General features: G+C 42.4%; 1 protein-coding gene across 1 annotated transcript; it reads left to right on the top strand.

The window, feature by feature from the left end:
• The first annotated feature begins 1,572 nt into the window (after positions 1-1,572).
• On the top strand, positions 1,573-8,023 carry RPL7 (ribosomal protein L7). Its single transcript, XM_086740930.1, has 7 exons — positions 1,573-1,625; positions 2,552-2,654; positions 3,106-3,272; positions 3,924-4,061; positions 4,615-4,724; positions 5,857-6,067; positions 7,961-8,023. Exons 1-6 carry the CDS (start codon positions 1,612-1,614, stop codon positions 6,063-6,065), a joined length of 741 nt encoding a protein of 246 aa, XP_086597056.1. The 5' UTR covers positions 1,573-1,611; the 3' UTR covers positions 6,066-6,067; positions 7,961-8,023.
• The last annotated feature ends 6,295 nt before the right edge of the window (positions 8,024-14,318 follow it).

The raw sequence follows: 14,318 nt of genomic DNA, 5'->3' as shown, positions 1-14,318 counted from the left end.
GCAACCCGCCTCCCGGCAGGGGGCGCGCGGACTACATGTCCCAGGGTGCGTAGCGCCGCGCCCGCCATCTTGAGGCCGCGGCCCCCGCGGAGCGCGGCTGGCAGGGGCCCGGTGCGGGCGTTGCTGGCCGGAGAGGAGCGGCCCGTCAGGGCAGGCCTGCAGCGGCCCTGGCCGTGCCGGAGCGTGGGTTAAAAGAGCACGAACGAGCGCTAAAGGTTCGTGCTCACGGCTGGAGAGGCACGAAAGCCCCAAGCATCCCCACGGGTTCCCCGAGACCTGTGTGCCTCAGGTTTCTCCGCTGAGCTGTGAGAAGCTGCTGAACAAAACCCCGATGTTTTTTTTTTGTTGTTGTTGTTTTGATCTGTCAGCCAAACAGAGAGGCTATTAATACCTAACCAACCACCGATCGCAATGGGAGCTCAGAAGTACCAGCATATGGAAAGTATTTTCTTCTGTGAGATAACAATCGCTGCTTTCTGTAGGTGGGCAGCCCGCGGCCCCCGCTCCTGGGCACCTGCCAGCGCCGGAGGATGGGGGGCAGCGGCTGCCCTGGCCGCCTCCCGTGTGCCGGCGGGCAGGACTCGTCCTGCTGCTGCGTGCCAGAGAGCACTGTGCTGCGCTTTCTTCCCTGTGCAGCCGCCAGTTTTCAAACAAGTTGTCGGAACTTTGTATTTCTGAATGCTGCCTGGTGGATTTAGCAGAAATTTGAGTCCAAAAGGGGGTAGGAGAAAGTGCAGACAATCTCTTCCTTCAGCAGATACTGTAGGTGTTTTATTGCATGTTTGCATGATGATTTTAATCACCCCCTTTTAACAGTTTTAACAAGATCAAGTGATACAGCTTCTGTATTAGCACAAGGTAATACTATTTTACAAAAATCAACATTGATACAGCTAGGACTGAAATCCAAAGCATTCTCAATCACACCTCTGCAAGCTGTCAACAGGTGACAGGTAACACCACCAAAGGTGGAGTTCAGCCTCCACTATCCCCAGTCCAGCTGCCTTCACTTTTTTTTTTACACTGGATAATTCTGTGCTGCTCCAGGTTCTACCAACCTCCCCTCTTCCCGCGTGGCGTGAGAGCCTCCGTGGGTGGTTTTAAGCACACAGGTCCTGCCCAGGATCAGGCCCGAGAGCCGCAGCCAGCAGCCTCCCCAAGGAAAGGCCGCTGTGCTCTCACCAGCAGCTCTGCTGGCAGCGCAGCTTCCCCAGCCGCCCTCCGTACACACAATCATTATTTTTCTAGGGTGAGCTGAAAAGCAACCCAACCTAGTAAAAACCTAGCCCGACACAAACACTGGAGCCCGCGGCTCCCGTGAACGATCCTGACCGGGCGACCCGGGCCTCCAAGTGGGGGCGGTGGCCCAAAACGCCCCTCGGGGGGCTCCATCCAGCTGCAGGGATGGAAACTCTCATCCTGGGAGCCCGGGCTTTCCCGCCCGCTATCACCTCAGGCACTCGCCGGCCACCCCGGCTGTCGCATCGCGGTCAGGCACCGGCGCGGACATCCAAACCGGGGTCCTGCCGCCGCTCAGGGCCCTGCCCGCGCAGGCGGAAGGGTTAAGTCGGCCCTGCGCATGCGCGTGCTCTCTCTCTTCCGGCGCTGATCATGGCGGAGAAGGAGTAAGTGGCGGTCCCGTCCCGGGATAATCCGCCGCCATCGGCGGCTGCGGCGGTGCCTGCTCTCTGCCACCAGCGCTGGGACGCTGCTCGCCGCCTCCCAGCCGCCAGGTCTCCGCTGGCGACGCGGGAGGGGGCACAAGTGGCCTGGGGCCGGGAGTGGCGGGAGGATAGGGCCCAGTGCGGCGGGGATGCAGCCGCCGCCGCTCCTGTCCCTTCCGCAGGCGGCGATTGCTGCCCTGCCGGCCCTCAGTGAGGCGGGGAGGCAGAGCTGGCCTCCAAGCACCGCTCGTGGGTGAGGGACCTGGGGCGGCAGTTTTTCCTGGTTTGGTGGGCGGCCGATGCCGCACTAGGGTGGGCGAAGCGGTGTGCGGCTGGAGTAGGGAGTTATAGCCGGGTACGCTTTAGGGTAGGAGCTCGTCCGGGTAATTATGGCTCTGTAAACACTGATCTTGCAAGTTTTGTCCCATCTAAGAGTCTAAAGTCTGAGTAAGTTTAAAGTCCTATGAAATAAATTTTAGAAACTGCCAAACTAGTTTTTCTTTTAAAGTACTTGTTGAAATGTTATTAATCTGAGAGGTGTGCTGGAAACAGACTTTCCTTTATTACGAACTGAATTTTAGCAAAGTAGAGTAAAAAGCTTGTCACTCGAGTGGTGTCATTCTTTATGGTTGTGTAAATAAGTTGTGTGCAGCTCAACAGCCAGTCTGTCAGGTTGCCTTGCCTGATGGAAAAGGTGATCTCTCCAGGCTGTGTTGAGGCCTGGTGACAGAGGTAAGAAGGAAGATGCCTCAGTGAACTGGCTCAAGGGAGTGAGGCCCGCGTACATATTGCGTTAAGAGTTTGCATTTACATTTGTCATGTGTAACTTTAAAGCTCAGTTTCTTCATATCAGCTAAAAGAAGTGGTTTTTTTGTATCTTTGTTTAGAGCAAAGAAGGTGCCATCTGTACCGGAAAGCCTGCTGAAAAGGCGGCAGGCTTATGCAGCTATAAAAGCCAAACGTCAGAAGAAGATATTGGCTATAAAAAAGGTGAATATTTTGTGACTTTTAATCTGAATTGCTTATCTGTTACAATATCAGCTGCTACCGCTGATGTAATGCGGTACAAAAGTTTACAGTATTATTTGCTATTTCCTTAATGTTTTTGACTAAAAGATGCTTTTGGGGGGCCGGTCAATAACAAACCAGTTAAGTCTATAAGATTAAAGTTAGTTTTCTACAAGGCAAGAGGGCATAGCCTTTGTGAGGTAAGCCTGATGCATGATGACATTGTTCCAGGTAAAGCAGCACTGCTATGTAACAGTTTTCCAGATTCTCTAGAATATCACTGACAGTTATTCCAAACTTCACGATACAGGCAAATGTTCCCTTAATCTTGTGTTATTTGTGGGAAGTTCGAGAATATGCTCCATTATTTGAAGGTGATTGTCATGTGTTAAAAGGTATTATATAATCTTGAGTAATTTTCAATTTATTTCAGTACCGTAAGGCGCAAAGAAAACTCATCTATGCAAGAGCCCAAGCTTACCACAAGGAGTACAGGCACATGTATAGGCAGGAGATCCGTATGGCCAGAATGGCCCGAAAAGCTGGCAATTACTATGTTCCAGCAGAACCAAAACTGGCATTTGTGATCAGGATAAGAGGGTAAGATTGAATACAGATGTAAATTTTATATTTAAGAGCACTAAAATGGGCTTTCCTGTTGCATGTCTGGTTTGAGGGCTTAAATACATTAATAAAATCAAGCCGCCTGCTGATGACTTGAAACATTGTTGGCAGTAGTGTTTTACATGTACCAAAGGCTTAATTAATTAAGTGCAAAACCATTGTGTTGGTTATGCCTACTGTCTTTAGGAATCCCTGACTTTTAAGAAGGCAGCAAGGCTACAAATACGGGCAGACAGTTGTTGTGTTCACCTTAATCTCGACAAAATTACGTACCGATGTTCCCTAACATTTTACTAAGCTTTGCTTTAAGTGGTTAACTCTCCTTTGGTAAAGTGATACAGAAAACTAACAGAAGTTGTGATTGGAAGAATTGTGTTCATGAGAGCGCAAGGATGGTTCTAAATTATTTCAGTATAATGCTTATCTCAATTTTTTTTGTGGAAATAGATGTGTTTTAATTTAAATATATAGAGGTGGTAAATAATTTACTAAGCTGCTTTTGTGTAATTGTTAAAATAGCGATGCATTTCATATGGAAAGAATACTAATGTGTTGGGTTTTTTTTAACCTGATACTTAGTGTTTTCTGAGGTGTAGATTACTGGGGCTTTTTTCCTGTATTTTCTAGTACCAATGGTGTCAGCCCTAAGGTCCGCAAGGTGCTGCAGCTTCTTCGCCTGCGTCAGATTTTCAATGGCACGTTTGTAAAACTCAACAAAGCTTCTATCAACATGTTGCGGATTGTTGAACCCTATATTGCATGGGGGTGAGTGAAATGGCCGGTTTTGTCAAATCGGGGTGCAAATGTTGACTGCCTCTTGCATTTTGCTACACTAGACTTGCAGGTTTCCCTTGTGTTCAAAATGTTTTTATTATCTTCTGTATGCTTTCCCAGCTTTGAATTGAAAACATTTAGATTGGATATTAGGAAAAAATTTTTTACAATGCGAGTTGTAGAACACCTGTAGCAACCTGATCTGGTTGGAGATGTCCCTGCTCCTTGCAGGGGGGTTGGACTAGATGACCTTCGAAGGTCCCTTCCAACTCTAACCATTCTATGATTCTATGAACATGGTTAAGGCAGTGCTTTAAAAGGCAGCGCTTGCGAGATATGATTGTGCTCTCATACCATGTTAGTGTTGTTGGGACTCAGTGTAAGATTTGCTTCTCTGTTGCTTTTGTATTTACAATTGGTGCAGGCTGAAATATCTTAAATTGTTTGTTACAGAAGTTTCAGTCAGGGATGTTGACATGGAATGAGGCTTGCAAAGACTAACAGTTTTGGTTTTGTTTTGTTTTTTTTAACTTGATTGTTTCAGTTATCCCAATCTGAAGTCTGTGCATGAATTGATCTACAAGCGTGGCTATGGCAAGATCAACAAGCAGCGCATTGCTCTTACTGATAATTCCCTGATTCAGAAACGCCTTGGTAAATACTGGTTGGGCTTAATGAAACAAAAAACGAGCTTGTTGCATTTGGATGATTAATGCTAAGCTGGACAACTACCCTTATTTGTCTCTGGATAATAGTAATGATTGGTTAATAATCTCTACTTCTGTCTTAATAGCTTAATACAAAGCAAGCTGGAAGTAATTCTTATTATACAGTATTGAAAACCAGTGTAAAGAATCAAATTTTGGCATTTTAAATTTGTGATTTTTAAATGTAAACCTCTTCACCTTTAATAGGTCAGTAGATCTTTCAGCACTGAAAAGATGCTGCAGCAGGAAAGAAGTTTACCATACATAGCTCTGAAATGTCAGGTTTAATATTAGACATTGCTTGTGTCTTAGACCTTCGTGGTCTGGTAAACAGACTTGTTAAACTTGTCGGAAGAACTGGCTAGTAAAAGCCATTAGTGTATTTAGCAAAAACAAAGCATGGTGGTCAGTTGTCAGTAGTTGCTCTAGGAGGCTCCTCCTTTCCCAGTCTTGCTGGGAATGAAAGCAAACGCTGATGTCTCTCCCAATTTTGGTGCTTGATGTTTATGTCACTTCAAATTAGACTGTGTCATGTTTGTTCCTTTTCCAATGCAATAGTTAATCAGATTCTAAAAGTACAAGTATTATGCTATTATCACTTTGCTTTTTAGCATTATATTTTATGAGCAGTTAACTCATAACATGTCACTGAAGACTCTGGAAAGGCATTAAGTAAGCATGCTGTTGCATTATTCAACAGCCTAAGTAGTTCAGTGAATTTCCCTGAGCTACATGTAACTAGATTTAAGTGTATTTAATTTAGCTTTTCAAAGAACACAGTCTGTTTTCCTAAGGTGCACTAAATAGGGTTTCTCTTCTTCCTCATTGATAGCAACAAATATTCAACAGCTGAAACTGATGCTGCTTGTATTCAACAACTAAATAATGTTGTTAGCTACAGCTCATCCATTTTTATTGGAAAAGTCGGTCATTGGGTGTCTTGACAGAGTAGGTGCTTTCTGACTTCCTGAAGCTTATCAAAATAAGTAGGTATGACAGTAACAACTTGATAATTTTTAGCTTTTCATTGACCAGTGGCTCTGTAGGGTAGCCATTCTGAAAACGTTTCTGCATTTTAGGGAAGCTTGGCATCATCTGCATGGAAGATGTGATCCATGAAATTTACACTGTTGGCAAGAACTTCAAAGTTGTGAACAACTTCCTTTGGCCCTTCAAGTTATCCTCTCCTCGGGGTGGAATGAAGAAGAAAACGATCCACTTCGTGGAAGGTGGGGATGCTGGTAACAGAGAAGATCAAATCAACAGACTGATAAGGAGGATGAACTAATGGTAAGGTATTACCGGAGGTTAATAGTGTTCACTCTTCCATCTCTGCTATGTAGGTTGCTGCCGTTACTGGTTGAACTTTCATGCTTAATGTATATTCACTCGTGCTTGGGTGCTACCTACAATATAAAGCTACTTGGACAATACAGGGTTCTGATTTTATTTTTCAAGTTTACGAAAACTTAAACATTGGTGAAGAAATTAAATTGTCACTATAGCTGATATGTTCATGAAGTATAAACGTTACCAATAACTTGTTTTAAAACCTTACATGGGTTTTAAGATGGGAAGCCTTGAAATCTTGGCTAAAATTTTCAGTCCTTATTAAGGAATTCTTCATATGATCAAAGTCTTGTGATTGCAAGTACAGTGGGGGTTTTTGGGATTGTCTTATTTTTACTGTAGAAGCCTGTTTAGGACTGGAAGAAAGTAAATTATCACTTTAGACCACTTTAATGGTTTAAATTTTCAGCTTGTTCAAGCTTCAAAATGATTCCATTTAAGCTTTCATATTAACATGACCAAGATGGTAATCTTGAAAGACTAATTTTGAAAGACTAATTTGTCTATTTGAATAGTCTGTCCTTCGGAAGTGGGAAGGTTTGTTAACACTTAAAGCAGTTTGACAGATGCAGCTCCTGAAGTTAGTGTCTGGTTCAAACTATCTGTCCTGTCATTTGTTGTTGTCGCTCTTCTGTTCCTGCTTTGATGAGAAGTCTCTGCCATGCAAAGACAAAACTGATTTTTTCAGGGTTCTTGTACTTCTGGTTGGTTTTTTCCACTTTTTTTTTTTTACACACAAATTGGCTTTAATGTTGTCAGTATTTTTTTTTCAAACACTGATAAATGCCTTTTTGTTGTGACAGGTACACTGGAATTTAAGAAAACTGTTGTGTTAGGATGCTTGGAAAGACTAAGAGGCAAAGACTCAATTTTCCCCAAACTGATTCCTCCAAAGTCAAAGTTTTTTTTGTTTGTTGTTGTTTTTAAGCAGTTAATGTTTGTTTTATGTTTATAAGCAGTTAGTTGTTCTTGAAACATACCTCTGGTGTAAAGCTAAGATAATTGATTGTTCTTGTCTGCTGCATTTCCTGTTCCTGCTGTTTTCCTACTGTTCTGCGTACAGTGCATGTTTAAAATACAAGTAACCTTCACGTAGAAAATAGGAGAATGTTGTTTCTGCTGAGGTAATGGGCAGCTACAGCAGTAGGTTCAGATGAGATATTGTCAGTACTCTTTGTCATTCTGAAGGGCCATGTGTCTGAAGAGGAGTGTTCCTCTTCCCTCTGTGTGGATGTTTCCTGCTGTTTGTCTTTATTTCTTATTACTTAAGTGGTAGTCTCACATAAATTTTAAAAAAGACTTCCAGTACTGATTCCTTCATGTAGATAGAGGAGAAAGAGTGTAGTACTTGATACCAAGTTTTGACAGTTCAGTTTTGGGAAGATACTGAATTTCATCAGCTGTCAGGCAAACTTTACAGGAACTGGTCTCAAGTCTACTTTTCGCTTTCATTTTTGTATGTAAAGAATCCCTGAAGTGTACTGAAAATAGTTACTGCAGCAAAAGTTAGATACACACGGTGCCTCAGTATGTCTTTAAATATCACATTCCCTTCTGCTATACTTTTAGACAAACCAGAAAATTGGTACCAATAGTTCAAGGTAGAAATGTTTATGCTGTGAGTTCTGATACTTGACATCTATGTTTTGAGTGAAGAGATGTTAGTATAGAAGTTAGTTACTGTGTGCAAGATACTAAAGTCTTGAATCCAGTGAAATAAAATCACTTTTTTCAGCCCAAATTATAAACTGTAGAAAAGTATTTACTTTTTGGGTGACCAAAGTAGTTTCAGATCTACACATGTCTAATGATCCTTTCTTATTTTCCTTTCAGAGTCAGATGCCCAGCTGCAATCTTTCAAACTCTGGTCTGTTAATAAAACCATCTTGGACAAAACAGTGTCTCACCTCGATTGGTCTCTTTGTGATCCTCTTCTCTAGTGGTGGTGGTTGCAAAGTTAACTTTGGAGTAACCTGTTTCAAAGAGTGATGTATGGTTTGAATTAGCAGTATATAGATAATACTGTGTTTCACCTTCATTTGGAGGAAGAAAATTTGGAAGCATTCATGCAGGTAACAGATTAGTTTTTGAGTGGCAATGATTACTTACTTATGTGATTAAAAGTACAGTAAATGACAAACTGAGCTGTGTGCTGTTGAGTGGACAGGATTCCTGCTTAGTTGTACTGCATCAGAAAGCTGCGCGAGAAGATCTTTGTGTGAAGAGGAGGCAAGGGTAAATCAGTTCTTAACATGCTAAGATCCTGATTTTAAGATCCTAATAACTACTTCCAGCTCTGAACATCTTCGGGTATTGTTTACCAAAGAAAATGTGAAATTCTTTGCAAAATAGCAAATTATTGTCCACATTCTAGATAACTACTCCATTTTACATAGTTTGTTTGCAGTGTTTTATTTTGGATACTATAGAAGTGAAGACCACAGTATTCATGAGGATATGAACAGTTGTTGATAATGTGTAGGTCTAGCAGGGTACAGATTAGAAACCCAGGGACTGGGGAAATGTGTAGCTCAGCTGTCACTCAAACTGACTTCACTGAAGGAATCTTCGCCTGCTGACACATTCTGTACAACACATCAACAAGTCACATCTGCTCTGAGTGAAATGGTTCTCTCTGATACAGGCAAGCTGTATTTATACTTCACCAATGAGGGATGTCTGTTTAAATATCACTGGCATTGATTTTTTTTTTTTCCAATTTGTGCAAAAGCTTATTTCTGCCCTTCAGTTTAAATAAAACTTTTTAACAGCAGTGGTAGTTTATTAAAGCTTGTCAAAAGCTAGATTTGTTTTTAAATAGTTCAGGAAATTATGATGGTGGCTTATCTGAAAATAGTTGCGTGCTTTTTTCTTGTTAATGTGTTAGGACATTGGCAAAAGAGCTGAGTGTCAGCTGGGTCAGTGTTTCCAGATACTTGAGCAACTGGATTCTAAAAGCTAAAGTGACAATTCCCCTGCTGCGATTTGAGCTGCAAAATCTAGCAGCACAGCTTCATGTATCAAAATATGAAAGTACCAACACCTTTGCCCATTTAAGCTAATAACTACAGTAAATCAGAAGAGCTTAGCAGTTCTTTACAGATGTTCAGTGGAAGTAATTAAACATTACTGATTTCTGTTTGAAAAGAGTTTGAGTGAATGAGAGGAAAGCCATAGAAGTACTTAGACATTTCTGTAAAGTGATACGCAGTATCATTGACAAGGAAAAACTTTTTGTAAAGTTACTGGATGAAGGGAAAAAAACCTTGCTGTGAAAATTATAATAACAAACACTTTGCAGTATTAGCTTAATTGGAAACCTCAGTTTCGATCTTGTAGAAGTATGATCTGACTCCTTTCAGCGTAAAACTGCACCAATGGACAATAAAATTCAGATAGTGGGGGGGATGTACCTGAGAAAAGTTTTTCTGAGTTAAGAACACAGTATCCCTGTTTGTTTTAATTGGTAGAGTTCTTCCGTTATTTGGCTACAACAGTTATTTCCCCTTGATTCATACATACGTTCTAATACATGCTTAACAGAAAAGCATTTCATGGATATAATGAAGTCATACACCTTGACAGCAAAATTTCTGTGATACACATGGCGAATAAAAGGTTAACTCACAAAGTTAATCAGTGCTGTAGGACCTTATTTGTTTGATAATGCCTTGAAGGTCTCAAATTTTGTTTAAAAAACTACATACGCTATACCATTATTGAGAAGAAAGTTAATTTGGTTTTCATGGTACTCAAAGCAACTAATTTTTCTTGCCTTTCTCTGAAATGCGCTTTCAGATAACAGCTGCAAAATGTTAGTATGTAGTATGGAAACTAACATTAAAGTGTAGCTGTGTTTAAGGCAGTAATCTTTGTAATTGGTCACCTTTTATACTAACAGCTTTTCAGAATTTTGGTATTGCTCTTCGGGCTTTACAGAAGCAGCTCATGATCTGATATTCAGAATTTGCACTGTAAATGAGGCATAATCCACTTAATGCATGAATAGTACATTTTGAACCATTTATGAGATAATTTGAGTTAATGTAGATGATGATGACAATCACTTGGTCCCTAAGCAATAAATAATGCACATCCTTTGTCAACATTCTGTGATGAAGTTCAGGTTCTTGCAAACATGCTGTTCTCTCACTGTCCATAACTGCCAGCTGCTGACACATTCTGGAATAAAATTTCTATGAACTCATGCCCTTTCAGAACGACCAACATCTTCCTTTTTTTCCCTTAGAACTGAAGCCAGAAGCTTTACCTAATAGCTATTGGAGAAGCAACAGGAGGCTGAAATGCTAACAACTCACAATTTTTTTCAGGCATGTTAAGGTTTATAGGCTTTACAGTTAATTGGTGCTCCTTTCTTTGCTGGTGTCCAGCTCATACAGCCTGATTTCACTATCACCAAGTGTAAAGTCATACATCTGGAAACGGAGTGGGAGCCCGTCCCAAGAATCAGTGTTTTGAGAGAAAGCTGGGAGACGTGATGGATAGTCAGCGGAACATAAGCTCTCACTTGGCCAAATGCAGTTCTTGGATGCATTAAAAAGGGAATATCAAATTGTATGGGGGAGGTAATACTGCTTTTGTTCCAGTGGTGCTTACACTAGTGCCAAATGCAGTATCCAGTTCTTCTGCCAAAAATCAAGCACATGCTTTATAATACTTGGAGAGCTTAATTTATTCAGTTTAAAGGCAGACATGGTTACAGAATGAGTATCTACCTATAATTACCTCCATGGAGAAAAGTAGCTTGATAATAGAGAATTCTTTGATCTAACAAAGCTATAAAAGGATGAAATGTCTTGAAATTGAAGCCAGATAAGTTTTGGCTTTAAGCAAACAATTTTAATGGAACATAATTAGATACTGGAACACTTAACCAGTGGTGTGCCAGATTCTTTGTCAGTGGTCATTTCTAAATTGAGGTTTGAGGTTTTTCTTCCCTTAAAGCATATGCTATACTTCCAAGAGATTTGTTGACGGCAGTCCCAGAGCCTCTCTTTCTTACTCAGCAGAAGTTACTAAATGTAGACTCTTCAGGTACTCGAGGGATACAAATTAGAGCCTTGTTTTAAGATGTCTGGCCACCCAGAGTGAAATTCAGAACAGGGGTGGTGGGTGTTATGTACTTCAGAAGAGAACTTGCAATAATGCAGCACACAAAGTGGCAAGTCAACTAAACTTTAGCTTAAATAGCGCTCAGCAGAGGGATGGCTGGACTTCACACGTCCTTTATGGGCTTTGCTGCTTCTGCCCGTTTGGAATCTGGATCTCACAGCTCTCCTGAGGACTGAGACCCATGTGTTTTTGAGACAATTAAGCAGGGCTTGCTGTCAGTTCTGAGTCCCCAGCAAGCAACGTGGTGTCTCTGCTTCATGTAACAACTGGTTTGCTCACACCTAGGAAACTAGATGCGTTTGTTCTGTTCAAATCGTTCCTTCTGTGTCCCAGTTTCCAGAAGACTGTCCTTTCCACAGGACTGCAGGTGAGAAGATCTCTCCATGTTGCTCCTTATTGAAGCTGTGCCAAAGTCTAAGGCAGGGAGAAGGTCCAGATTTTAGCTTTAGGAAACTGCAGAGCAGACAGATAGGACAGTTGAGCTTAGAAGGGAACAAAAATTTCATCTCCCAAATCCCAGGCGAAATGTTCTGCTCAAGTAGTCAGATGTAAGTTGTAGTGGGAATTTCCTTGTCTTCAGGGATCTTTAATGTGACTGTGCCAGTTCCCTCTGGTGACATTGACATTCTTCTGTGCATACTTGTTTTTGCTGAAAGCTTTTGTACCATACCAGCCTACTCCAGGCATCTAGGATCCCAAAAATACCTTTACCCTACCTAAATACGAGTTTAGATGTAAGTAGGCTCTTACATGGTGCAGTTTTTCTTGACTGAAGAGTCTGAAATACCAAGTACTGAGCTCATGAATTGCAAGTGCTAAGAAAGAACAAGGATATTCAGAAAAAATTTTCCGCACAAAGCTCGTGTTGTTTTTCAGCCTGTCTGTAGGTGAACACACTAGCCACTTCTAGCTTTGCCTGTGAAAATGAGAATTAGTTGTGAGCGTGGTCATATTGCAAATATGAGCAAATTTTTGAAGTTCAGAGTGGTAAGCAATTTTCCCTGTTTAATTTTTCTAAAGATAAAATACTCCACAAAAGCAGTTTTTTATCTGCTAAGTATTTCTTCATGTGAACTACTCATTGCACCAAATATCTTTAATTAAGTGAGGAGATATTTAACTGCAGGAAAACAATGAGAAATAAGGGAGTGTACAGTCACAGGGCTGTGGGGTGGATGTGGGGAAGAAGCTACAAGTGAAATCTAGGGTAGAGGAGGAAGAGGGAGCAGAGGGAGGTGTAGGCAGCAGTATTGCTCTTCACTTGCTTAGCACTGTTTTGGCAACGCAGAGAGGCTGTAAATCCAGTTTAACTAGCCAGCATGCCACATGCTTTACATGCTTCCCATCCTGAGTTGTTCTGGCAGTCAGAGGCGTTCTGTACAACTGAACCAGTCTTTGGAGCCTGCCTGGAGCGCTGGCTCTCTCCTGGTGAACGTGTGGTGCCCCGGCCCTGCAGCGTTGTTGTGAAGCTCTACCCACGGCACGTTTCTCCGCTCCTACTGCCCTTTGTTAGGAGCTATGCAAGGATTACCACACTCCGCCATATCTGATGGCAGCTGTTATCCACAATATTAAGCTCTTTTTTTTTATTGCACAATAAAATTCAATAGATGTTTTTGGGTCCTGATCACTCTGACTATCTGATGTATAGAATACCACGGTAGTACCTAATAATTTCAACACAATGCATATTTAAATATTTGATACTAATACTGATATCACACATCATTATAACAAGGCCTCCAAGATAGAAAAAAATAAGATACAGTAAGCCAAGACAAGTAGGAAAATGCTATTCAAGGAAGGGTCTAAGTATCTCTAGTTTTAGTTTGAAAAACAGATAAAACAGGTAAACTTTTTTTTTTCCTTTAACTTCTTTTGCCAGGTATTATTTAACACAACTGAACTGTAAGAGAACAACTTTAACTAGTAGATCTAATTTTGTACATTTAACCATTTAACTCCTTTTTAAACCTGAATCTTTTTTTTTTTTTTTTTTTTTTTTTTTTTTGCTGTTCCCTCCTACTAGTGAAATATATTTTTCTGAAAGGTTAAAGAAAAATTGGGTGGGGCTTTTTGGGAGAAGCCACCAAGATCAAGATCGTGCTGGGCCCGGCCCTGTTCAACATCTTTGTCGGCGATATGGACAGTGGGATAGAGTGCACCCTCTGCAAGTTCGCCGACGACACCAAGTTGTGTGGTGCCGTCGACACGCTGGAAGGGAGGGATGCCATCCAGAGGGACCTTGACAGGCTGGAGAGGTGGGCCCGTGCCAACCTCATGAAGTTCAACCAGGCCAAGTGCAAGGTCCTGCATCTGGGTCACGGCAATCCCAGGCACAAGTACAGGCTGGGCAGGGAATGGATTGAGAGCAGCCCTGAGGAGAAGGACTTGGGAGTGCTGGTGGACGAGAAGCTTAACATGAGCAGGCAATGTGCCCTTGCGGCACAGAAGGCCAACCGCATCCTGGGCTGCATCAAGAGGAGCGTGGCCAGCAGGTCGAGGGAGGTGATTCTCCCCCTCTACTCTGCCCTGCTGAGACCCCACCTGGAGTACTGTGTCCAGTTCTGGAGCCCCCAGCACAAGAAGGACATGGACCAGTTGGAGAAGGTCCAGAGGAGGGCCACGAAGATGATCAGAGGGCTGGAGCACCTCTCTTATGAGGACAGGCTGAGAGAGTTGGGGCTGTTCAGCCTGGAGAAGAGAAGGCTCCAGGGAGACCTGATAGCGGTCTTCCAGTACCTCAAGGGGGCCTACAAGAAAGATGGGGAAAGGCTGTTTAGTAGGGCCTGTTGCGATAGGACGAGGGGTAATGGTTTTAAAATAGAGGGGGGTAGATTTAGATTAGAAATTAGGAAAAAATTTTTTACGATGCGAGTTATAGAACACTGGAACAGGTTGCCCAGAAAGGTGGTGGAGGCCCCATCTCTGGAAACGTTCAAGGCCAGGCTGGATGAGGCTCTGAGCAACCTGACCTAGTCAGGGATGTCCCTGCTCCTTGCAGGGGGGTTGGACTAGATGACCTTTGAAGGTCCCTTCCAACCCTAACCATTCTATG

This window comes from Chlamydotis macqueenii, chromosome 2, assembly GCF_036417535.1.
Source record: "Chlamydotis macqueenii isolate bChlMac1 chromosome 2, bChlMac1.mat, whole genome shotgun sequence".
In the NCBI taxonomy this organism is placed as follows: Eukaryota; Metazoa; Chordata; class Aves; order Otidiformes; family Otididae; genus Chlamydotis; species Chlamydotis macqueenii.
This window is presented reverse-complemented; position numbering and strand designations above follow the sequence as displayed.

What these genes read in the sequence shown, in the direction of transcription:
- RPL7 (XM_086740930.1), top strand. An exon ending in TTTGTGATCAGGATAAGAGG is followed by an intron (nt 3,273 to 3,923) that starts GTAAGATTGAAT and finishes TGTATTTTCTAG; the next exon opens with TACCAATGGTGTCAGCCCTA. An exon ending in CCTGATTCAGAAACGCCTTG is followed by an intron (nt 4,725 to 5,856) that starts GTAAATACTGGT and finishes TCTGCATTTTAG; the next exon opens with GGAAGCTTGGCATCATCTGC.